Source organism: Lampetra fluviatilis, chromosome 33, assembly GCF_964198595.1.
Source record: "Lampetra fluviatilis chromosome 33, kcLamFluv1.1, whole genome shotgun sequence".
In the NCBI taxonomy this organism is placed as follows: domain Eukaryota; kingdom Metazoa; phylum Chordata; class Hyperoartia; order Petromyzontiformes; family Petromyzontidae; genus Lampetra; species Lampetra fluviatilis.
This window is the reverse complement of record NC_136307.1, coordinates 592,876-618,611: the sequence shown is the minus strand read 5'-3', so window position 1 is coordinate 618,611 and position 25,736 is coordinate 592,876. Positions and strand designations below refer to the sequence as shown.

General features: G+C 47.2%; 1 protein-coding gene and 1 long non-coding RNA gene across 4 annotated transcripts in view; one reads left to right on the top strand and one right to left on the bottom strand.

The window, feature by feature from the left end:
• Positions 1-241: 241 nt before the first annotated feature.
• On the top strand, positions 242-5,948 carry LOC144943916 (uncharacterized). Its single transcript, XR_013639548.1, has 5 exons — positions 242-373; positions 1,745-1,843; positions 2,733-2,831; positions 3,637-3,825; positions 4,255-5,948. It is a non-coding gene; the product is annotated as an uncharacterized LOC144943916 (long non-coding RNA).
• An 8,212-nt stretch (positions 5,949-14,160) lies between these two features.
• Positions 14,161-25,736, bottom strand: part of COG2 (component of oligomeric golgi complex 2) — a 22,191-nt gene continuing 10,615 nt past the window's right edge. For all 3 annotated transcript variants that reach the window (XM_078871760.1, XM_078871762.1, XM_078871761.1), the window contains exons 10-19: positions 25,292-25,421; positions 24,593-24,732; positions 22,788-22,849; positions 22,307-22,458; positions 21,451-21,753; positions 20,105-20,180; positions 19,333-19,475; positions 16,870-17,009; positions 16,093-16,285; positions 14,161-15,321 (exon numbers count right to left, since the gene is read on the bottom strand). In XM_078871760.1, the coding sequence (XP_078727886.1) occupies positions 15,217-15,321; positions 16,093-16,285; positions 16,870-17,009; positions 19,333-19,475; positions 20,105-20,180; positions 21,451-21,753; positions 22,307-22,458; positions 22,788-22,849; positions 24,593-24,732; positions 25,292-25,421 (1,444 nt within the window). In that variant the 3' untranslated portion in view covers positions 14,161-15,216. The remainder of the gene's footprint in view (positions 15,322-16,092; positions 16,286-16,869; positions 17,010-19,332; positions 19,476-20,104; positions 20,181-21,450; positions 21,754-22,306; positions 22,459-22,787; positions 22,850-24,592; positions 24,733-25,291; positions 25,422-25,736) is intronic.

Genomic DNA, 25,736 nt, shown 5'->3' with positions numbered 1-25,736 from the left:
GCTGGGCTTTAACCGTGACGTCACGCCCACGGCGCGCCAGCCAATCCGCGCGCGGGACGCGGCCGCCTCCCAGCATCTCTGCCGCCACCGGAAGACGCCTTCCGTCCGTTTTATTTTCTCTGCCGGAAGGGGAAGATCGAGATGGCTCTACCGCCACCGGAAGAGGCGCGCGAGGCGGGCGTTGGCACCGCGTGAAGATCGCTCCGGGGAGCGATAAAACGCGGAGGTCTCTTCCGGAAGACGGCGACGTCACTCGGGGAACTTCCCCGTTCGTGTTTACGTGCGATGGAGTCGGGGTGACGTTCACGGGCATCACGGCGACGTTCACGGCGCCGTTGAGGGGCGAGCGAGGCGAGCGAGGCGAGGCAAGCAGGTAATGGTCACGGGTCTAGGTAACGCGTGACTTATTCGTGACACGGGTGGCTGTCGCGCAGTTTAAAGGGCTGGGGCGTGCGTTCAATGTTGACATGCAGCACTGAACATAGTTGAGTGTGTACACACACACACTGTGTACACTCACGTGTACACACACACTGTGTACACTCACGTGTACACACACACACACTGTACACACTCATCTGCACACACACACTGCGTACACACTCACGTGTACACACACACACTGTACACACTCACGTGTACACACACACACACACTGTACACACGTGCACACACACACTGTATACACTCACGTGTACACACACACACTGTGTACACTCACGTGTACACACACACACTGTGTACACTCACGTGTACACACACACACTGTATACACTCACGTGTACACACACACACTGTGTACACTCACGTGTACACACACACTGTACACACTCACGTACACACACACCCTGCGTACAGGTGCGTGCTGGGATCCTAACACACGTGTAACATGCAGACTAGTCTGACGCTCACATGCGTGTGGAGTTGGTGAGGGGAGTCGTGGCGCTCTGGTTAGCGCAGTGCGCTACGATTACTGACCACGGCTAACGTGAGTGGCGCGTGGCATCTGAACAGATCCGAGCCCTTTGCGAACCCTCCCTTGAGTGCACACTCCGCAGTGTGGTGATGAGTTGCAGAGGTGTGGACTCGAGTCATGTGACTTGGACTCGAGTCAGACTCGAGTCATGAATTTGATGACTTGCGACTCGACTTGGACTTGCATAACAATGACTTTGTCCCACCTATGATGAGTTGTCAGATAGCCCCCTTACCCCGGTGCAGTGCAGGTGCCACCTATTTAAGTGCAAAACATTTCACGGTGTGAACTTGCAAGTGGTGGGCGTGTTCCGCTTTTCCACAGAAATGCATCGGCAATATTAAAATTAACCCTGACAGAGATACCAACCAAAACTCTTCGTAACGTTACGAAGATATTTGGTCGCCGTGCGTAGCTTGTGTTTGTATCTCTCAAATCGAGTAGTGAACACTTTATTGAGACGTGTTGGAGAATAAATGTCACGTGGTACGTCTGCAATGTTTCGAGACAACCAATTGGCGGAAGCTCTAAAACTCTGTCGAGATGAGACAGAGTTTTCGAGAAATGGCAAGTTGTTCCAGTTGCCATCAGAAAAACGCAATGTGTTTTGTATTCCCGGTCTATCATTCCATAGAAAACACTGCATGGGACGGCTCTTATCCAGCAGTGGATTGTGCAATGCATGGTGCACACCAGTTGAAACCTATTTTGGACATAGAATGGCGTGAGGTCTATATTTAACTGAAGCATGTGTTCCCTTTTCTACAGAAAGTTCCCAATGAATGCAGAAGAAAGATTACAATGGAATCTGGAAGAGATATAAACGATAACATTCAGCTGCAAGGAGAACTTTTGGGTTTTACGAAGGTACATCTGGAGGAGGTGCACAGATTGTTTGTACCTGTGTAATCGAGTAGTGAAAGCTCTATTGAGATGTGTTGGAGAATTAAATATCATGTTTTTACAGCTGCAATATTTTAATTCAGCTGATGAAAATCTTCAGAAGTTCCAAAAATCTGTATACAAACATCAGATTCTGAATGCTAAAGCTTTCCAGTTGCACAGCATCATCAAAAAAACGAAAACAGTCTCTAGTGATGCTCATACATCCCAGGGCGCCACGGTGACGAGATGTTAACTACCTCGCCTGGTATACTGAAGGTTGTGGGTTCAATCCAGACCCTGACGCCTGTATATTTGGAGTTTCCACGTTCTCCCCGTGGACGCGTGGATTTTTCTCCTGGTCCTCCGGTTTTTCCCTCCACATTTAGAAACATGCACTGAGAGTATTTGGCTGCGATAAATGTCGACACGATAAGCCACTTTGTTGAGCTCATCATTTGTGGCCAGGCGCTTCTGAAAAAGAGCTGTAAAGCAGCTCAATTCGCCTTACCCAGTTAAGTAAAAACAAATTAGTAGAAGCTAACCAGGGTTGAGCATGGATAGAGTGTTGAACGGTTGTTATAGACTGCAGCAGGGACTGTACGTGGTGGATAGCAGTGTGACAAAATCCATTGGTGTAGTGTATATCTCTCTGCTCCCGCATCTATGCTCCATGCTTTCACTTGACCAGTGCGGTGGGGAATTGTAGAACAGCACCCACGACCTGCACGGTGTGGGGTGGCCCTCATCCACCAGTGGATTGGCAAACGGGGCTGCTCATGTACAATGCTGGGTGTGCACGAAAGACTTGCAACACCCTTTCGGAGATGAATGATGCCATATATCACTGGAGCATGTGTTCCCCTTTCTTCAGAAAAGACCGGATAAAGGCAGCAGAAACTTTCAAATGAAATCTGGAAGAGATGTGAACGATAACATTCAGCTGCAAGAAGAACATTTGGATTTTATGAAGGTATTTGGTGGACGTGTTCGAGAATACAATGTCAAGTGGTACAGCTGCAATGTTTTTATACAACCAATTAAAATGTTCAGGATCTCCAATCATGAATACACATTAGAAAACCTTTCAGATACTGAATATTAAGGCTTTTAATATGCACAGCATCATCAGAATAAACATAGTTTGTACGATGCCTTCATTAATGAATAAATAAGGATGCTCATGATGCAATACCATAATTAAGGATGGATGTTAAAATCCTATGTATGTTGTTTGTGATGGTTCACGTGATGGTTCACGTGACCCCTCGTGCCACGAGAGGCTGCGATATTCACGGTGTTTTAAAAAATCGATTCTCGAATTGTGACCCTTAGTCGAGATGATTTTCTGAATCTCGAGAAAGGGAGAATCGTGCCGCCCCTATGCTCCGAGCTGGGGTCAAGCTCAACATGAGCACCGCACCCCTGTCTGCACATCTCCTTCGACCTGCCCCATCAGATACAGATGCGGTTCAACCACTTTTGTGTGTGATCCGTTGATGTCTGAATCCTGATAACTCCTTACGGCATTGTGGGATGCTGTGGGCATGAACGACGCTGTATAAAATACAGCGTCGTTCATTATTATGAACTCTACACCATGATCTGTCTACTGCTGATGAAAGTCTAAGTCATTAGTGTCGCTCACAGTTGTACAATGCGACAATGGAGCTCTTACACGAACTGATCTCGTCACTCCATCTGTACGGTGGACGTACTCTCAGCGGTGTCGGCCACCAGTTTTTAATTAAAAGTTTTTTTCGTATTTTTTACTGCAGGTGTTGCCCGAGGAGTTGATCCTGAAGATATTGGTGTGCTTGGATCCACAGAGCATTTGCCAGTCTATGCAAGTGTGCCTTTCCTGGAAGGACTTCATCAGTGAGGCTGAGCCTCTGTGGAGAAGCGTCCTGTGTACACATTACATGAAGGAGAAGAGGGCAGTGACGGGAGCTCCAGGGACCTACAGGGTATGCGAGACCTGATCTAACCAAAATCACGGCCTTGAAAGTTGCTGCGCTGTGACATTGATATTGACCTTCAGTTTTTCCTGTAATTTTACTTTATCGGGCAAAGAATAGTGATGTCATCATTCATTTAATACAAATGTGGGCGAGCTGGCATACAGTGATTGCCGCATACAGATAATTGCGAGGCAAGATTGCAGAATAATTTTTTAAAGGTGAATATTTTAAAATATATTGTTAACGGTACACGGCGATGCATACCTTTGTTGAAATGTGCTGATTTATTGACTGAAACGGGGTTTTTATTGTCTTCGTGCACCTCTGTTTCCAAAGCGCGCGGATACATTTACTGGTTATCATCATACACGTATCTTGCTCTTTCCACCGCTAACCATTCCACGCCGGTATGGTTTGTGCTTTCCTCTGCTTTAGGATCTTGTGAAAAAGTACGGACGTTGGTTCAATGGACACAACAGCCACTTGTGCTCAGCTGAAGAGGCCCAAAATATCATGTGTCCCATGGGTGTAAATGAGTGGGGAATGATTTTTGAGAGAGAACTTGGGAGAATTACTGCAAACATCCCTTTCTAATTGCTACTTTTATGAGACAACAGCTTTGAAATATGCAATTGTCATACAATACACTTCAGATTTATGCAGCCTCTACAATCTCCCACAGCTCAATATGCATTATGAAATGCAATATGTGCACATCGACTTAATTATATATTTGTTTTATGATCCTTTAGGATGAAGGGAGTGAGGTGTGTAATGCTACAGAGCAGAGGGGAAAGAGAGCAGATTATGGTAGAGGTTTGATTGAACATATTCCAGAGACATTCAGGTCTATACTTGCATGTACAAAGTAATTTATGGTGTCAATGCTCGCAAGACGATGCAGTGTAATGCACAATGGGATGATCGAGTGCGTGATTTACCTTGCACAGGTATTTTCAAGTCTCTTCAAATGGCAACATAAAAAAGTCTAATTGGTTTTCTGATCAGTCACTGGGCATTAGTCATCTCTTCTTTACAGCCCTGAGATGATGGTGTAAATTCCCCATTCCAACCACTCTTGCTTCTCACAGTGACACTAAGCACAGCATAACCCAGCAGAATTAAAAGTGTATTTTTTTTATAAAGAGCATTACACAAGTAGACTTAGTTGTGCGTGATGGTATCGGCGCTTTGGAGGCGAGGATTGGTAGGGCAGATGGGTTGTGAAATGGCCAAGCCTGCTGGGCTGACCTCCCGTGTAGTGCCTGGCTGTTCTACAGGGTTGCTTCTACGTCAAACAAATTGGTCAAACATGCCGAATCGCGGTCGTTCTGAATAGATACCTGCTTATACAACCATTTTAATGATGAAGGTGGTTGACATTTTACCAACACTTTTTTAAAATCAACTTTGCACTTACTGTTTGGGTCATAATATATGTTTAACTTTTATTTTTGTATTTATTACAGCAACACTTTTGAGACTCCCTGCAATGCTGTTATCAGAGTCCTTGTCATGTGCTACTTATGTTGTGTGTATGTATATTGAACTTCTTTCACATCACACTGAGTAGAAGGATGCACTTATTGTATCTCTTCATGTTCTAGACACGGTGAGGGAAGTATCTATTTCAATAGGCATTGGTAACTATTTTGTTGTTTTTTTTTACATACGACGATATGCAAAACTCTCCTAAATTCACCAATGGCTTATACAAAATAACTTTAATTGGCTGGTTAATTTGATCGAGGGCTTGTGATTTAAAAGGGATTGTGTCAATTGATGCCACTCAATTGTACTTGGCAGCCAACCGTGGGATGAACGCAAGTAGAAACGTCCCGTAGGTGCATTCACAAGTCCTGCAGCTCCTACAGCAATCCACACAAGGACACCATTTCAACGGGTTAATTTACTTGCTCCACATGATTACAACCAAACACAAGCACTTGTATGTGATTAAACATGTAGTACATTGATAACTTTATTCTGTTTTGTAAGAAGATCTGGAATAAAAATGTCCATGCTGTGTGTAATTATGTAAAGCTTCTCATGCATATCGAGAATGCACTGTCCACTCGTGCTCATGGTTGGATATATATTTTTAAATAAATTATATTTTATTGGTCAAACTCTGGAGCATCCAGGGTTTGTTAAGGTCTGTTTAAAGTTCAAAACTGATTTTCGAGATTTTGGTGTGGACAAACATAAACACTGAAAAGGAACCCTGAAGCTATAATCTATTATATGAGGGAGCACTTGCTATCTTGGCACTGCGACCAAGATACAGACCGCAATTTGGGAGGCCATCGTATTTACAATTTGCTCCATTATTGGTTGCAGCCGTGGTGTGATGATAGTGGAACGTGTTCAGTTGAGAATCGAATCGCATTCAAAGAGGAGTGTTGAGAGAAATGCGCAGGTTTGGGTCGGGCGCATGTTTGACGAATACACATTGCTTATCAAATTAATTAATTGATCCATTAATACTCGATTTCTGAACGGCTCTTTATATTAAACTTACCGGCCGATGCCCTCTATGGCTCCATCATGTGCTGCAAAAGCAGTGTGACTGCTGTGGCGATGAACACGTTGAAGGCACGGAATAGCGCGGGGCTCCGGTTTGTATCTGCGGGGAGACATGAGGCAGACACTCGGGCACTGATGGATGTTTGACTTGAGCTGCGAAAAACCCGACGAGCCATGAAGATCAATCTGACAGCTGTCCAGCCCGAGCTGGCGTGGTGGAACATCGGAGAGGAAGAAGTTAAGTAAGTGGTCAGATAAAACACACGTCTTCAGAACCCAAACGTGGTACTCTGGTAAGTCGCGTGGCGTTTTTACCCAAAAGAGCTCTGCTAAGACCTTTTCGAGATCAATTTCACACATTGCCTGTTTGCATTAAATACTTAAAGTTTTGCTTTCAAAGTGGATATAATTTTCAGTTACGTGCAACCGTGTTGCCATCGTTTATATTCTATATTCTATGCCATCGTGTACTTCATGCACATTTCACATGGATCGTTTATGGAAGTGTACGCAATGTTTTTGCGCTGAGTGCATTTCGTATCGGGGCCGTGGTAACTCTGCACGTGGCTGGAATGCGGCGCCGTGGAGGCAGCGGCGGTTTGTGGATCACAACAAATGTCGTGGAACTTCCTTCCCGTGGACATTGCGGTGCCGTGCCCTGGCTTGCCAGGAGATGGCAGAACAGCAAAAATGTGGATTCTACCTGCTCCGTCTGCAGTGGAAAGAGTCCATAATAGAGGTTTTCTTTGGGTTAGATCGCGTAAAAATATAAATGTGTCGTTAAAACCCGCCACCACCAGACACAGCCAACTAGTAAGGGTTGTCACGTAAACAGAACGTGCCAATTCGTCACTAGTACAGCACAGCGGTGTGGTGGAGAGCCAAGCCACAACATTTACAATCTCAGTACGACGTTCGTCAGTAATTACAATTAGCTTCATCAGGCGACAGCCAGATTTGTGGAGAAGTCTAACTGTTGCGTTCCTTATATAGAGGCGTAGATGTGGTGACCACGCTTCTGCGCTCTTTCCTTAAGTTGTGTAATACAAGATTCCTCATGCGATGTTCACACCACTCCATTTCGATGTTTGTTAAACTGCAAGTGGGAAGACATCGATGTGCAGAGAGAACATCCACACCGATGAGAGGAGGTAGAGGTTTCAGAGAAGAACGCGCGATTACAAGGGGGCACAGCAAGTGGCATGAGACGCGCTTTGCTGAGGAAAAGATGCACGCATGGCAAATGTACCGCTCCATCGCCAGGCCGAGAACAACCCCGCGAATGAGAGGCGGGGAGCTCTCAAATGCTTGAGACAATCTCTAACTGATCGCAGTGGTGCTCCTTCTTAAGCTGGGGTGCACGCTGTACCCCCTGGGGTGCGAGACGTGCCAGATTTGTTTTAGAAGGTAAATCATCGAAACACAAATTAAGCACGGGCACATAAGTACAACTACTCTGTTTCATCAAACATATGTATTTATTCACATTATACACTTTTACCGATTGAGACCCAAAGCAGTGCAAGGCTGCAGTAAAGTTGTTGTGCTCATGGTCGACAGGACCGTCAATCTTGTTGTTAGAGTGGTGGTGGTGGTGCTAGATGGTGGTGGTAGCGGTTGTTGTACCTGGATGCACTGTGACGGTGATGGTCGCCGTGCCGAAGCCCACCGAGTTGCCGGCCCGGCAGGAGAAGCGGCCACTATCAGCCGCGGTTAGCGGTGGCCCCACGTGGAGAACTTGCCCCTTCTGGGCATCGAGCATTGCATCATTCCTGAAGCAAACGAGGGGTCTTTTAGACGAACGCGTCGGCACAACCGCAGTCAATCGAATCGAAAGTCAGGTCTCGGGCGTTAGATTGAGAGGAAGCCTTACTTGCTCCACGCGTATTCTGTAACCGCTGGGTTGGCATCAGCTGCACAGGTCAGGGTTCCTTCTTTGCCCACAAACCAATCATCCTGGTAGCCAGTGATCGTCACCTTTGGTTGATCTACGGAGAAAGCGACACATTCACGACGTTGTCAATCAACTGAAACGTTGTGGATTCGAATCTTCGGTTTTAATCTGCGACCCCGGGCCGCCCGGTGAACATGGAGACCGGCAGCAGTGGTTTTCTCAAGGAGACCAAGCTCACAGTCTCGTGCAGTATTATCTGCTGCTCGGGTTGAACATTTACGGTGAGGATTACTGTGACAACAAATTATAATTTTACATTTTAAAGTTCAATTCCAATCACGACCATAATAACATTTTTAAAAGTATAGGTGGCATCGCTGGGGCACGTTTACGGTGGTGAGGATGCAGCAGCACAAGGTGTGTGAACACGAGGTCGAAGGTTAGGCTGTGTGCCATCGGTAGGTTCGTTTGTCAAGCGATGTTTACGGCTTAATTTTGCACCTTGGTAGAATTTTGCAGCCTTTAGTCAATCCACTGCTGGATGATGGCCTCGCCACGACATGTCCCGATAGCCATAGTTGCTGCGAAAGTCGTTGTTGGTTTGCTGACAGGTCAGATGGAACGCTGTTTCGGGGGAATTATATCGGCACACCACATCTATCTCGCCAATGGTGCAGTGGTCATCACATTGTTGGAAATTAGGGTGCAAGGATACTTATTGTACTCTATGCTAATAACCTTTACTTCAAGCCAGCCTAGCAGCGTTCCGGAAAATAACGGAGAAAACTAAACCCCCCAGGACATCACTCACAATTGTCAGCCGTGGCTGGGAATCAAAACTTGGTCCCCCGTGTTCGCTGCGGGGTGCACTGACCCCTGCAGAACCACCGTTTTACCTCCCTTACTACGCCGCTGTGCACTTGTTGAGATGAGACTGACAAGCGATGTTTTGGAAAGGCTTCCCATTGGCTTACAGTGAATGTTAAGGGTGATGGTCATCTCCACGTTGGCTGTCATGGCAGGGTGCCGCACCCTGCAGGTGAGGTTCCTCCCGTGATTCTCGTATGTGGGCACCATCCAGTACTCGCTCTTTAGGGTCTCTGTGTTGTTGGGGTTGACCTCAAAGAGCTGGGAGACGCGCCCTACGTTCGGGTGCTCTGACCAAGTGACGAGGCCTGCGGGTTTCCCGCTCCAGGCCACGCACGTGGCCACCGCCATCTCCGCTGCACCGCCATCCACCAGGTCAGTGCTGCTCATCTCGAGGGTGGCTTTCGGTGAAACTGAGAAACACAGAGGGGGAAGGGGGTGAAGGTGATACCGTGGATGTCAGCGCCACGTCAAGTACAGGAGCGATATTTATTTACTTATCCAGGAAAGCCTCACTGAGTCTCAAAACTCGTTTCAAGAGGGTGCTGCTGCATTGGGGGGATATTTGCCCAATTCCATGTCAGGAGTGCTTGGAATGTGGAAGAAAACCGAAGCGCCCGGAGAAAACCCTCGAATGTGCAGGGAATGACATCAAATGTCCATACGGACCGGTTCGCAAACCCACTTGCTGTACTGTAATCATCTGCCCACTTTTGAGTATGCAAATCTCCCCACACCGCCAGAACGTACAAAGCACAATTCCGTTGGCTCTGAGAAGTTGAGCACGGAGCAAGGAGCAGGGGGCAGGGGGCACGGTCAGCAGGGGGCAGGGAGCAGGGAGCAGGGGGCAGGGGGCACCGCGACGCGTGACCGTGGCGGGCGCAGCGGCCTGGCGCTGAGATCTGTGCAGTCGCCGCTGTGTAGAAGAACTCCACGTTGCATTTATCACTTTTAGATTTAAAATGAAAAGCAATGAATGAAATCCCGTACTGTACTTGGACTCGACACTTGCAAGAGCATGCTGCACAATCACCTGGCCGCTGAGCATCCCGCAGAGATGGAAGCGTCTCGCTCTATTCTACATCCTTCAGCAGAATGGACATAATTGCACCTCCTGCCTCTCACATTACTCCAAGACACTGGTGGAACCAACAACTTCGTCAGAACATCAGCAGGCCGATGCAGACGTATGTGGACAGTTAAAGACACAAGCCACAGTCGTGTGATTGTGGCCATGCATCCCAAACTCTGGACCGTATAGCTAAACCCATAGAGACACCTTGAGAGACCGTGCATGGAGACTCATAGAGATACATGGAGACTCATAGAGATACATGGAAACTAATCGGGATACATGGAGACTCATCGGGATACATGCAAGGCAACACAGTGGTGCATGCGCCTGTGGCCATGCAGCTCCAAACTAAGGACCGCAGAGTAAGCCCACTGTAGTCCTTCAACGGAGAAGGAACATCAACCCGACACGATCTCTCTCTCTCTCCTGAAGCCCTCTCCGTCGTGGCCAGCAGCTGACCTCGACATTGGCATCGAGCTCATACGCGTCTTCATGCTGATGCTGCTGCTGCAGCTGCATTCGCGCGCGAGAAAAGCGAAGGGTGGAGGCCGTCAACCCGCGCTGGGAGGGGAAGTTCCCACGGCTCGCGTCGAGGTGCGTGCCACCCACTGTAGAGTTCGAGGGTGAAGGATATTTCCCGAGCGTCCAGGGCGCTGATGAAGCAGAAGAAGTCTCCGTCATCCTGCAGTTCCAGGTTTTTTATGGCGATGGAGGCGTCTTTAAGTTCGGGGTCCATGTTGGTGAACTCCAGACGCCGGGAGTAGCTGCCGTGGAAGTCGGTGGAGTTGAGTCCGCGTCTGTTCCTGTAGGCAATCTGCACTCGGTCCGCGTACTCTGATTTGAACCAGATGATGCTGTCTGGCGACTCGGAGCCTGGGTAGAGGCAGCGCAGGGTGACGGATCCGCCCAGGTGCCCTTTCACGTTGACCTGCCCGGCCTCGGCCACAGACAGGAGGAGGATTCCTGAGCGTGGCAAGGCGGAGGAGGGTGGCACACAGAGGGAGGGAGATGACAAAGGACACGGGAGAGAGAAGTAGCGAAGGGAAAGGCACGGAGAGAATTGAGACGTCATAATCGGCATCGGCCATGGTCAATCTACTGCTGGATGAAGGCCCCGTGAATCCGTCTCTACCATCGCGATGACTGTTCTGACACGCTACTCTCTACCGAGCACCTGGAGACGAGCTGTTTTAATCGTGAAGTGTTTTCCAAAAAAACAATATTGGAGAAATAAACGCAGACCGTAATTATAAACGTATAACATGTTGACCGTTTCAGATTTGTCAATGGTGAAGTAATGATAACTAAAGGAAATACATTACAGGGAATTGTAATGTTGGGTGTGAACAGCGAATGCAATGCATTCAAACTCCAAGTTCCCCTATTGACTAAACAACGTGAATTCAGAATGTGTCCAGACGTGAACATTCTTACCGTGAATGAAGAGTAGCAGCAGTGGCCCACCACTCGTACCCAGACGCATCATCTTCACCTCGGCCAAAATGTCTCCTTCGCGAACACCCTTCTCGCGTGTAAACGACCAGATTATTGCCCTTGGACTTGAAACTTTATATGTGTCAGTCAATCACGCAATTGAAGAAATGAGAATTTGCCTCGAGCTCAAAAGGGCGAATTCCTTGCGGGTGATTCACAAGGGAGGGGGAGGGAGGGGAGGGGGATGGAGGAGAGGGGCCCCAATCGGCCCGCGGGGTCCACGGAGGCAGGGACCCGAGTCGGGCCCCTGTCGATCAGAAGGCGACACTTGACGGTGATGATGCAGGATTTACAAATCTGCCATTGACGCAAAAAAAATTCTGCGCAAACTTGAGTGCAGACCGGAACACAGATCCACAACACTCACAGATGTACAGCATTGCATGTACAAACCGCCCCCCCCCCCCGCCAGCCTTATCCAGACCACCAACTCGAAAGAACTGAATGTATAGCCATTTTGCTTCCAGAGGAAAATGGTAGACGCGAACCTTGATGTCTGTATTGGACCGATGAGTCCTAACGAGGACGGGACTGCTGCCTGTTGTAGGGACGGCCACACTTTCTCAACTGTATCAGTCGGTGGTCCACTTGAAAAAATGTCCACACGTTCAGTTGCCTCGAGCTGGTGGTCTGAATAAGGCTCAGAGCTTTTGTTCACGCAATGCTGTAACCCCCTCGTGTGTGTTGTGAAATCTATATGGGATCGAGTGCAGCGATGTAGGGGTTATATGATGATGTTAATGCGATATCCATGCTCTTACCAATATAACACACTTTGGACTCCGCTATACGGTAAAGATGGAACTTTATTGAAATGGGAGCGTGGGCTCTAAACACTCACACCCCTCCCCCGCATCTGTCCACACAGCAGTGTGCAATGATACACCGACCCTGACGCCTGCCGTATATTTAGAGATTGCGTGGATTTCTCTCTCTCTCCGTGGTCGAGTGGATTTTTCTCTGGGCCCTTTTGATTTTTCCTTCCACATTTAGAATCATGCGTTTAGATCATTTGGTTGCGATACATTTCCTCGTGATAAACCACTTCGTTGAGCTGTCTGTTGTGGACACGCCGCTTCTGAAAAAGAGCTACATGGCTCATTGAGATGTTCCTGCTAAAATAAGTGTTGGTAGTGTGGTGGGGCAAAGGGTGTGTACTGCTCTTCCAAGATGCCTGACCAGCGTGGATGAGTAGGCCAAATACCCACGAGAAGGGCTCTCGAGAACTCCTTCTTGCGCAGGCCAATCAAGCAGCAGTGGTGTAAGGGAGTAATTGCAGAGCTGCGCATTTCCATTTTATAGGAAGCCATTGGAGCGATGCACTTTTAAATCTAAATTGAAAACAAATGTCTTAATAACCGATTTTTTGTATTTATTTTGTCCTTCCCCCGCACATCCGACTAGCACGGTTGGCTCCGTATGGTGCGAATGAAGTTCAACATACGGTACATGCATATTGCATACATATAAATTGCTCTAATGGGTACCCCGGGACATTATTAAGACACGCGGTCTCGCCTTAACTCGCGTGCCTTGTGGTGGCTCAAGGAATTCAAGCCCATGGAAATGACCATCGTCTCATTGGTGACATTGTATGGCAGCGACACGTTGTGGGCCAGCAGACCTCGACATTGGCATGGAGCCCTTGAACACGTCACTGCCATGCACAATAATGTGTTGCTGTGTTAACTTCACCTGTACAGGTTGCAGTCTCTAAAATAATACACGTCCATTGAACTTCCATAAGGGAACCAGCCTCACTATCTTTGAAATGCCTCCACAATTCTGACTCAAACGTACGGGTTACTGCAGTGGGACCGATCTCCTCCCCACACAGCCCAACACCACACCCATCGCTGATCATTGCCGATTAACGGAGTCGGCCGCAATCCCCACGCTTTCTCCTCAGCATCAGGCAATTTGGCAGAAACACTGAGATCTTTATTTCATCTCCATGCTGGCACAATGGTATATTTTATTTACCCTACATCATTATGCAAATTGAGAGCAATGGAAACTCTACGTTCCAAAAGGAGCCAGAATATTTGCGTTGTGCGTGTTTCTCAGTTTGTCGTGTCTAACACAAGACCTCACCTTCAACGTCAAACATCGGATGTCCCAAATTGGTGACATAAGCTTAAAAAACTATAATAAACATCTTCGTAGTCGGATTTTTTTTACTTTTGCAAAGTCAAATGTGCTCATAGTATCTGCCCCCCCTCTCCCTGATGGGTCGTGTCTATTCAACTCAATAGCGGAGGTGTGAAATTACGGAACGTGCCAACTACGATCGTTGTTTGTAGTAGAAATATCACAACTGTGAAATAACTGGAAATGTCTAAACTTTACAAGATTTTCCCCTGTTCGAACGGCAAGCTTGTTAACACACCCTGGATTGCATTCTTATTTTCTTCCAAGTCAGTATCTACACGAAAAACTTAAAATGTTTGAGCGTGTAAAGCGATTTATTGTCACAAGAGCATTTTCAAAAAAAGATGCATAATAAAGGCCAAACTGTTTCGTTTCCACTTTGTAGTGCATAGGAAGGATGTGTAGTCGAACACATTTGTATAACACCATGCATATGCTTAATTCCCATACCCATTCTACTATTTCTACAAACACAACTATCTTTTGTTTGAAAAAAGAATTACTCTAAATCATATATCCATTATTTAGAAACCAAATTATAGATCACTCCAGCCATGATTAGCCAACATCGTATATTGTTCAACACAGTTATTTAAAAGAGTAAGTTAAAAGCAACGTTAACCAGCACGAATTTATAAGTGCTGCGTACAGGTGAGGGTCGCGAACGCGAGTGTACAAATAGCAATTAGGAATCGGATACGCAGCGCGCTGTTTTATCACCAAAATAAACATCACGGAGCACAATGAGCAGCATGAGGTCGCTTGCGCAGAGCCTGCGTGTGCCGGTTATAAGGGCACTCAGAGTTTGAGTGAAAGAGACATTAAATATTGCCACCAACAGCACTGCAAGTGAAATGATCACGGGGCGCGCAGCCTGTGGTGTGGTGGGTAGCATTCAGCGAATGAATAAACCCGCACTTACATCAAAACCACTCACGAAATAATATTTAACAGCAAATAATAAACACATTTGCCGTAAGTTGATACATGTGTTTGTGATCTTAGATTTTTTGTTGTATGATTGCATCAAGTTCAAAATAAATGTAAATTATGCTTGTCACAACTCTCAGCATATTCCCTTCTCTGCCACGAAGCTTCAACTCGCACAGCACAAAGTGCACACGCACTTCGGTTAAAACCCAGAAAGTGGAGAATTTAATTCAGAATCCATAAGAACAATCACCAATACTAACTATACAGTATTACACAATTTTTTAATTTACAATTATTTTACACCTGTAAAAAGCACCATACCCCCCCCCCCATGGTGGTACAATGCCCCATTTTTTGACAAAAATCCACACTATATCCGTAACTTGTACCGTCTTTATTTCAGTAACTTATAAACAGAGAATTATTCTCCAGTGCCTCTTAAGAACAAAACATAAGGTCATGATATACTTTCTGTAGTGACGAGCGCTTTGGCTGTTTGTACAGTATCTATGAGTGATTGGAGTGTTGGAATTTCCGATGCTTCGACACCAAGCTTCTCAATCTGCCATGAAAAAAACACACGCCGTGTGGGCAAAGGGAAGGAGAGAAAACATCATCAATATTTACTTTCTACAACACTTTTTGTACATATTAACATTTTATAAATCCCGTTACCATACTTCTAACACAACTGCGTTCAGCATGAACGTTCAACACAAAATCTGTTTGTCATTGTGAAATAGAATCTTTACCGACGCGAACACTTTCTCCGAGTGCTGGATAAAATATTTCAGGTATGCGCAGGCAAACCCACGTCAACCAACACAACGGAGACACAGCTGTGGCTCCCGCACAATAGACCTGCCCCCCTCACGCCCCCCACTCCCCTGCAGAGAGAGGCGAGACTTGGACCGTGCTCTACGACCAAAGCCACCTTGTGATCTACAAATCTTAATTCTCTACAAGCCTAAGTGGAATAGCTTGATTGCCCTGCACACACGTGTTCTGGTTCAATGGGATTATTCTATAATGGACAAAATGCTCTCCATCACGCTGTTATGCCAAGGGCAGCTCTACACATACATGTAGAGCACCACAACAGTAGATGTGCGTGCATCAAGTGCCCTTCACAATAAAAAATGCCTGCGATGGCTCTGTCCACAGTTTCAACTTGTTTTAATTTCACAAGTCACACACAATTTCCACATTCACTGAGTTAAAAACAAGGCCCGCTGTTTGTCTGCGCTGTCTTAAGACGCGGTCACACTCACACGCTGTACAAATCCACACTGCACAAGCGCTGACGAGACTTTCTCTGCCCTTCCGCCGTTACCTGGTGGCGGAAGGCCTGCGTATCCAGGTAGAGCTGTAATCGGATTTTGTCATCGTCCGTCAGCCCTGTGCCGCTTGCTGCTGCTGCCGCCGCTGTCGCCCCTGACCCCGTTTTTCTCGCCTGCTTCAGCCTCTTCAGGCTCTCTTCCATCTTGCGCACGGACGTGAGTACGTCGGAGACCGTCTCGTGGTACCTGCGCGCATTGCGGCAAAGGAAACACACCGATGCATTCTAACGCGTGAGGTGGTAACGATGGCGTTGTGTGGCTGCACCACTGGCGTTGGGTGGCTTCTGAAACCGGTCCCCTCCCGTTCCCAGGGAGGGTGCGCGCCTCCAAGGCCATGATGAAGCTGTGCTCCCATGCAACCAGAGTTGATTGCAACCCCATTGGTGGTCAAGATGAGATAATTCGAGGATAAATCGAATGTAAAACTGTAACAATGGTAACTATCCTATCTCCACCTACACACATATTTTATCACCCACTAGTCCAGACGAGTCTGTTTTCTCTTTACTCTGGAATGTGTGACCCAAATTAAAACATGCGTGTATCTAGCCTACAAAACAGTATCTAGTTCCATTGAACAATTATATATTCCACACAATGACGGCTTACTTCATTGTTCCAGTCCAGGCTCAAGACCTTACTCTTTTTCTCTGCATATGACCAACTGGCGATAAAATAAAAAATTTCAACCGTTTCCGTACGGCGTCTTGGAACTCCCGTCGCGTCTAGACGCTCGGTGAGTCCGCGCTGCGTTGGTCTCGATGCGTCACCTCTCCGTGCTTTTCCGCAACGAGTCGAGGATCCAGGCGTGCAGGCGAGCGTGCTCCACGGCGCCCGTGTGCTCGCTCAGCATCTGCTCCAAGGGTCGGAGCGCATTCTCCACGTAGGGCGAGGGCCTGCTAGGGGCATCCTGCAAAGAGACAGACGCAGATCCCCAGTATAGCCTTAACAGACTGTTGGGGCAAGATAGTGAGCACCTATGAAGGCCGGCACGGCACACGAGGTGGCAGGCCAGCACCATGCCCGACCGTCTTTGTCTCCCTAGTGGCGATGTTTTACACACCACACCAGGTACTCATTTGAGGCTGAGTCGACCTAGGGGAGGCCCAGGGCCAGTTGAAATAATCGGCACTGGTGTTGGCACATGAACGGGAATCGAACTCGGGTTGCCGGATTCGTAGCCCAGCGTGCTAACCGCGACGCCGCCACTCCCCAAACCGTACACACACAAGCTTATCAAGAGCACGTGCATTTGCGGTGTACACACAAACAGTTCTGTAAAGGTGCACCAATACAATTGTTTTCTCCAGAGCCTCTCCCTCTCTCGAGGGTAACTTGGTTGGCTCGCCCACACAGAGTACCCACCACGACTCCACCGGACACAACCTGCTCATCAACTGTGGTGCAGCCCTTTACACTGCTGCGTGGGCACAGGCGGGCAGGGTACTGAAGAAACCTGTCCTTCGTTTCAACTGCTGCGCCGGGAGATTGAACCTGCGAACTTCAGTGCTCGCCCCGAGCTATGAACGCTATGATACATGTGGCATTGCCTTTGTACTGTCCACCTTTTGGTGTTCTCTGGTCTCACAATGGCGAGACTATGGCATCAAGAAGGCGGTCTCTGGTGGAGGCCAATCAGTTTAGAAGACAATGCATATTTTATCAGAGAACTTTCGTTTGCATGTTCACCACAAGTACGTTTTGTTAATGCAGACATGACTCCTTGCAAAAGCTATCTACTTGGTGTTTGAACATCTTAACACCTCCTGGTTTATTGCCAGAAAGGGTAAAAACCTATTCTTATTTTTCATAACTTCAGTGTGCTCATCATTGCAACATCCGCCCCGATATAGGAACTTATGGTAATTCATGCGTGAATAGGGTTTCTATAAACACACAGCCTTAATTGTCTTTTGCTTCCTCGCAGAGCACAGTTAAGGTCATTTAAATGTGTATCAGATAGTTCCATAGGGGCATCAGAAAGGTTTTGTTCAATATTGTGCAATCTATATTGGAAGACACAATCCTAAACCTAAAGTCGCTTTGCTCTTGTAAATACCAAAACAGTGACTGTCTAACGTACATTTCAAGTTTTGTTGCCGTTAAAAACAGACTGAAAAGTGATGGCCCAGTAGAAGGCTGTAGAGAGATTGTAGCTGTAAGGGAGGGTACCGTGACATCACGAAGGTGATAAAAACAAACAACTAACCATGAATGTAAGGTTTAGGGCTAATAAAGAGACCCATGTGTGTGGGGTGGCCCATGGATATTTTGTTTGTTTTGGGTGGGGTTCTCCTTTGGGGAGCGGTGGTTCAGCAGTTAGCGTGCAATGCTAAAAACCCGGCAACCCGAGTTCGATTCCTGCTCACAATCAACGCCAGTGACAATTATCCGAACCAGTCCTGAGCCTCCCCTATGTAGACTTAGCCTCAAATGCGATGTGTAAACATCGTCACTCACCCCCTCATGTGCCGTGCCGACCTTCATAGGTGCTCGCTAACAGCGCTTGCCCAAAGAGTCTTACAGCTACACGAGGGATCTTTGCCCTTCTCCATGACGATCGTACTACGACTTACGTCGCTTCCCAGCCCTCTGGTGAAGGGCGGAGGGCTCAGATATTATTTAAAGCCGATGTTAGCTGTAACCAATAATCCCAGGTCGCCAGGATCACAGCAGTGCTGTAACCTCGACATGGCCACCTCCTCCTTGATTAAATGTTGCACATTGAACAACCATGACACTGCCACGTTAGGGACTAAAATCAAACAAAGTCCTCCTTCACAGCCATGACCAGGCCACTGCTGGAAGCATGCTCCCACAAGCCATCTCCGCCTATCGCAGTCGTCCTTCCTAGCGGCCTGCATCTCACCCTCAAAGTTGCGCTACCTTGCTGACCAACTGCCTGTTTCGCCATGCTGAGAAACTCCTCTGGCACTCATTACCAACCTGTTCTCCACTAAATTACAGTTTGCAGCCAAGTCGAAAGTCACCACTTGCCATTCTTATTCTGGATTACTTATGGTGATGAGGTTCACAGTAGGCATTGACATATCGTCAAAATCATCCAGTCTCACAATCAGTGATCCATGTGTATGTTGAACTTCTTTAGCACCGTGCATAGACAATCGTGCTAATCGGAGGTATAATTACGATGCTCGTGCGGGGCGTCGTGGTGCGTGCGGGGCATCGTGGTGCGTGCGGGGCGTCGTGGTGCGTGGGGCGCGCCTGCTCGCCTTGTTGGTGCGGCGGTAGAGCCGCGGCACCTCCTGGGCACCACGCAGGCAGCCCGAGCACAGCTCGGCGAGCTCCCCCGTGATGCGCGTGCCGCACGCCGGTACGGCCCCCTCCAGGGCCGCTCGCGACTCCGCCAGCGCGCCTACAGCAGAGGAAAGCACACCGCCTGCACGTGACGCTGCAGTGCGGGGGCACCTCGCGCGTGCCACTGCAACGTGACGGGAGCCGAGGGGGTCATGTTCTGGGGCGCATTCCACGAGACGATCACGACTACGGTAACTTTCACAAATGTTGCAAACTATTTCATTCCTATGTTTAAAACAATGTTTTCAATGAATACTGATTTTCTTTCTGTTTAACCGAAAGAAAATAATTTTTGCAGAACAAGCTGCGGTGATTGTATTTTTAATGCACCATTTACAACTGTGTAGGTTTTCGCAGTTTTGCTGGAGGGCTCTCCGGGATCACTCGCCATCGACGTTAGCCGTGCCTGCCAATCAAACCGAGGTCACCGGGTTCATAGTGCAGGGCGCGCCAACCACTGTGCAAACACGCAGCCCTGCCCGAGTGGTGATTGTGGTTACGTGGTAGACGAGGCAAATAAAGTCACATGTTGGAGTACACAGCATCAGTACTTTCATGAGCGCTAGCATGGCGGCACCTAGAAATGTGTAGACATGGACCACCACTACGTCTCTAATCCGCAGCACCCTCCGCCCACGCGAGGTCCTGTGAGTGCGGTATTGAGCGTGCCGGAGCGATGGAGCCTACCGGAGAGGCTGTCGTAGTCTTTGAACCCCAAGAGGTCCAACCGGGGCTTGATCACAGTCTGCAAAAAGTCTTCAAGCTGAAAAAGAACAAGGCATTTGGGCCCATACAATGTAGCACGACATAATAATTGCATTACACATCATCACTTTATAAAACAAAGCTATTCTGCTCAAACTAAACATTTTTAATCCCATTAGGTTTCGGTGTTGTCAACGTCAATATTTTACATTGGTAACCATGACAAACAACAGATTTCCCATTGTATGTTCATAGTACTCACTAGCAGACCATTACTAGGCTGCACACTTGCCATGGCGTATGAATGGATGTTATAAATGATAACAGCCAACGTGAATACGGTTGATTCCCACTTTAAAAGTATGATGCATCACTGGTTGGGTGTATGATCAATATGCTACTGTCTTGGCAGGCAAGTTACATCACAACGTAGCGTTGTTCAATACGATGTAATACTACACAGTCATACACTATTCTCAGTGTAAGATATCACTTTCAGGAGATTAGCATTGTGATGACGCACCCAAATTAACTGCACTCATTCGAGGCTATTCATAGTTTCAAAGTTTTTGTGGAGGTAAAACTATTCTAGAGACCCTACATCGACACACGTATTCCCTGCCATATTATGTGCATCCAATTTCAATTGCTTACGATATTAGCTTACAATTCAAACATTTTTAAGTTTCAATCATTGTGGCGGTTGGGTGTGTCCACTTAGCCATAGCAGAGGTCTAGCAAATGTAAATGTGTGATGGTGGGGTGTGGGAACATCAGAATTGCCCGTGATGACGTCTTGACCTTTGTATACAAAAAACCTCTGTTTTAGTTTACAGCCCTTTTGTCCAGCCATATCACGTGGGCCGAGTGGGTGTTTGATCATTGTGGGTGCATGAGTGGGTGTGTGATCACTGTGGGGTGTAAATGGGTGTGTAACCACTATGGGTGTGTAACCGCTGTGGGTGTGATCATTCTTTGACCATTCTGGCACAAGCGTCAGGTGACGTCACCGCCACTTAGTGGCGAATGGCGGTTGATGTTGTTGTTGTGACCATTCTACACAACGCTGCTCGGTGTGCGCGCTGGTGAAGGGCGAGGTGTGGAACTGGTTCAGATATCACTCGCCACCGACGTCAGCCGTGGCTGGGAAACAAACTAATCAGAGCGCAGTGCACAAACCACTCACTGCGCCACGCACAAAACCTACCAAACGTAAATTTTGATTTAGCTTTAAAATATATAAACAAACCCTGTACAATACAAAATATAGCTACACACAAAGTATGGACTAATTTTTTTTTACGAAAATATATCAACAACTGACGTACCTTTTTCTGTATCCTGTCACTATCGCCAACGACTGATGCCAGCTGGCCACATGACGGGGCTTTGGAGCTCGACACATCAGAGGCGGTCCTGCCCGTGTGATTCTCCTCGCCACCCAGGGACTGCACCGAGGGCGACCGCTTCACCCCCGCGCCACCGTAGGCGTTGACCGCACCGTGCAGTTCGTGCTGATGTTGATGCTGCTGAAGCATGGAGCCAAACCCGGGGGTGGACTGCGACGGCTTGAGCCCTCCACCCTCCCGTCGTGGATGGTCGTGCGGGTCGGGGGCCGGAGGCTCCAGCAGCTGCATGAAAGTCACAGCGAGTAATGCAGAGGGGCAATCAAGTATCGCACCACCTGAGTGTCCGTCAGAACACTGAGCCTGTACCACAAAAATACTCGGTTTGAAACCAGGGCAGCCCCTCAATCATCAAACCAGGATGCCAATGCCGACACAAACTAAGCGATAGGTTTAGTTATTCACTCAATTAAGATGAGATTAAACATGTAACCAGACATGAGATGAATAACCTTTGTGTTTGTGCACCACTTCCCCTCGGCAGTATCACCAATAATTATTGGTAATATATCTATAATTAGCATTGCAATACATGACAGCACATTACAGATCGCCACCTAGTGTTGGCTCAGACTCGAGCAGTATTGCTGTGGCCTGATGTGAGAGACGCTCTGATGCTACTGGAATCCAAAGGTAAGATAGACAAAACTAATTAATCCAATCAAACAAGATGAAAAACACAATTTAAGTCAACAATGCCACTTCTAAGTGAAATTGCCAGGTTTGGTTGATTTCTGCTCTGCACTCTGAGGACCCACACGTGGTCTCACATTCTGACCTCTTGCATCCAGATGGCATAACGAGCCAGCATCTGCAGCGTGACCTTCCAAAAGCGATGAGCCAGGGGCGGCAGGTACACGGGGTCGGCCCAGCACCTCTGCAGACACATCCACAGCCCGTGGGTAGCGTGGAGCCGGAACTCACTGTCAGCTGCACAGGGGACACGGCAGGGAGCCGCATATTACATGCAACAACATTGTTGCGTGCAAATAGACATTACATTTAAATGCTGTAAGTCATTCATATTTTCAATGCATAAAAAGGCAAGCATGCAGCTTTTTTCATACATAATTCTGTAGAAATATTTAAATAGAAAATAAAGCACAGCATATACCACCCAGCATGAGCTCTACAATGTATGAAGCTTGAGAAATACAGCATCAAAAGGCATGACCCTCGCGATACAGAGGGCCAAGCCGGATGCACCGTAAAACCTTTGCGGTGTTGTGTGTGGGTAATGTCAGGTGGAGACGACTGACCTGGTGCCGGCTGGAGCCCCGAATGCAGCGCACTCTCCAGGTTTTCAACCAATTCCTTGAACCTGTATAGCCGAGACAAAAATCCAATCCCTAAGGTTGTGTCAGCATCACTAACAGTCCAATCCCCATCATCAAGCATCGCCGCAAGTGGGCTTGGGCAGGACATGATGCTAGAAGGGATGAGGGCCGATGGTCAACAATAATCATGGGTAAGCAGCTTGGGGAAAAAAGTGTCAGAGAGAGCATCCACCAAAGAGGAGCGGGGAATCAGCTCGTGTGCGGGTGCTGGGTGGATTTTACGTATATCTATTGAACTTCTTTCGTACCGTACGTAGCCAACCGTGCTAATCGGAGGTGCAGGGGAAGGAAAAGAAACTAAACACAAAAAACAGAACTGTGAGGGATGGAGGTGGCTTGGGGGCCTTCATCTAACAGTGGATCGATCGTGGCAAACATTAAATTACTCTCATTTGATCACAACATTAACGATGTAGTTTCCTTCATTACAGTTAAAGTTTGTACATAGGGGCATGTGTCAGAGGGAAATGTAGGTGGGAGTAAGTCATATTTATACATGACTTAATCTGATAATTGCATCTTTAAATATAATCCACCTACAAAAAGCGATTACATACACATTCTGTAAAACAGGCAAGACCAAGCGTGTATATGTGTAAGCTATGGAAAAAGTCTGTACATGATAGCTACATTCGTCAGCCGAACACAAGACACTACAGGCCATAGACAGCACGTGCAATCGTGGTGCATGAAACCCACACACAATGGGGCTGCTCTGGTCGGTAATGTTGCTGAATGATGGGATGTTATTCATGCTTGCATTATCCCTTCACGGCAAGCAGAAAGGAAAATGAGCCTCCTCTGGTTAATTTGTTAATTTCAGTGATTTCCCCCTAGTGATACTCCTGCAGTGGAGCCATGCAGTGTACAAAGTCTTATGGAAGATCTTGCAGCCACCACAAGATCACGTCGTACAAGGAAGTGGACCCAGAAGATGGGCAAAATAAGCAACCACACTTTGAATATTTTAAACAAAATTATTTTATTTTCATTAATTTTGATGTTTTACCTACGTGACTTTACCGAAAAAACCTAAGAATATGATTCCTTGCAGTCACGAAAGCTTCAAATCTAGAAATATACATGAGGTGTAATTTTGAAGGTAATTACCTATAATTTTGGAAAATATGGCTTTATAGGGATAGCCTTCACGTGGGAATAGCTTTAAAGGGATAGCCTTTAGACATTCCATGGGCAAGGTAAGATAGCACTGAAGACAGCTCAGCAACCCACATGGACCTTGTCCTGATTATGGTTAACAAAGTTAAACAAAACGTTGCACCTAATCGCTTAATTTGGTTGTGAGAATTGTTCTGAAACTCACCGGTGAGCGACCTGAAACAATAAACATTTGTGCGTTTCACATTTGTATTTGTGGCTATTAATTTGCTTTGTCATGTCGGGTGGTAAAGTGTTCTTAGCACAGACTTGGTGAGATCATTACACGGGCCTTGGTCAAAAATCAATTACGAATATTTGAATAATTAGAATCCCAAACTTAAGATTGATGAAAAATCAATCCACATGATCAATTGTTTTGCATAACATGCATGGGATTTACAAATTTGTGTTAATCTTGGGGTAATGTGATTTGCTATCAGGGACTGTGGTGTACACATATTGGACCAGCATAACGACAAACGATCATGCCAATGCACCATATAAAAAGTCAAAGTAATTTTCTCCTCAATTAAGCACTGAGGCAGAATCCTGCGGGGTCCACTTACCGTATCTGAAAGAACACGGACAGGCTCCACTTGTTTGAGAAGCTCTCGTAGGCCGCGTGTGCACGCAGCCGGCGCACACTGGCCTGGGATGCGCACTGCCTCTCAAAGGCAGACACAAACTCCATGCTCACGTTGTATTTCTGGTTTCAGCAAGGGCATTGTGGTCAGGAATAAAAACAAAACAAAAATTCCATTGTCATCATCAGCCAAGATCTATCAAATGCTGGACAAAGACCTCCCACATAATGTCCCCATCCTTCACGGTCTCACAATGCCCTAAAGATATTTTTACTCAGGATCTCTGAGTTCCACATCAATACAATCACACTGAGTAAGATGTGGTAAAGATGCAACTCTGCAATTGCGTACTCACAACCACTGCTGGTGGAAGGGCCTCGCCACGAGAGGGAGATCTAGAGGGCTCCCCTCGAGGGTATTTTGCCTACTCTTTCACACTGGCGAGTCCCCACATTTACCACACCACACAGGACCTGCCGATCGACTGTGCTTGGACCCATTTAAACTGCTGGGTCTGCAAAGGAACAGGGATTTATGCAACTTGCACCAAAGTTTCGACTGCAGTGACGGGAGATCGAACATCCAACCTCTGGATTGCAAGTCTAGTGCGTCAACCATTCCACCACGGCAGCGTCCTGTCAGTGTAACTCTGAGATGCGAATGAAGGGTGAATAGGCCCACCTCGTGGAAGACATCGGGATTCCCCGCATTGAAGATGGAAGAGAGACGTTGCTCCAAACACCGCACCATCTCGGGCCACACGGAGTTCACAGGGAAGTCGTAGCCATGCACAACCTCCGTTCTCTCCCCGCTGCACACAACAGTCTCACGTCAGTTTATATCCACGCAACCGCTTAACCAGTGTCGAGACTAGGCATGATGAACGAGGTATTGCACTCTTCATCATTTCACTGCCACCTCTTTGCGAGTTTAATAACAAAGTTCATTTTAATACAAAACATGTGCAATTGCTGATACAATATAGTATTCAAGTAACCTCACACCCGACTCCAAACACATGTACAGACATTATTGACTGTTCATCCTATGATGGACAGCAAATGAGCAGTACAACTGCTCTATAATCTGATTAGACAACTCCTCATAGGTGATGCCCAACTGATAA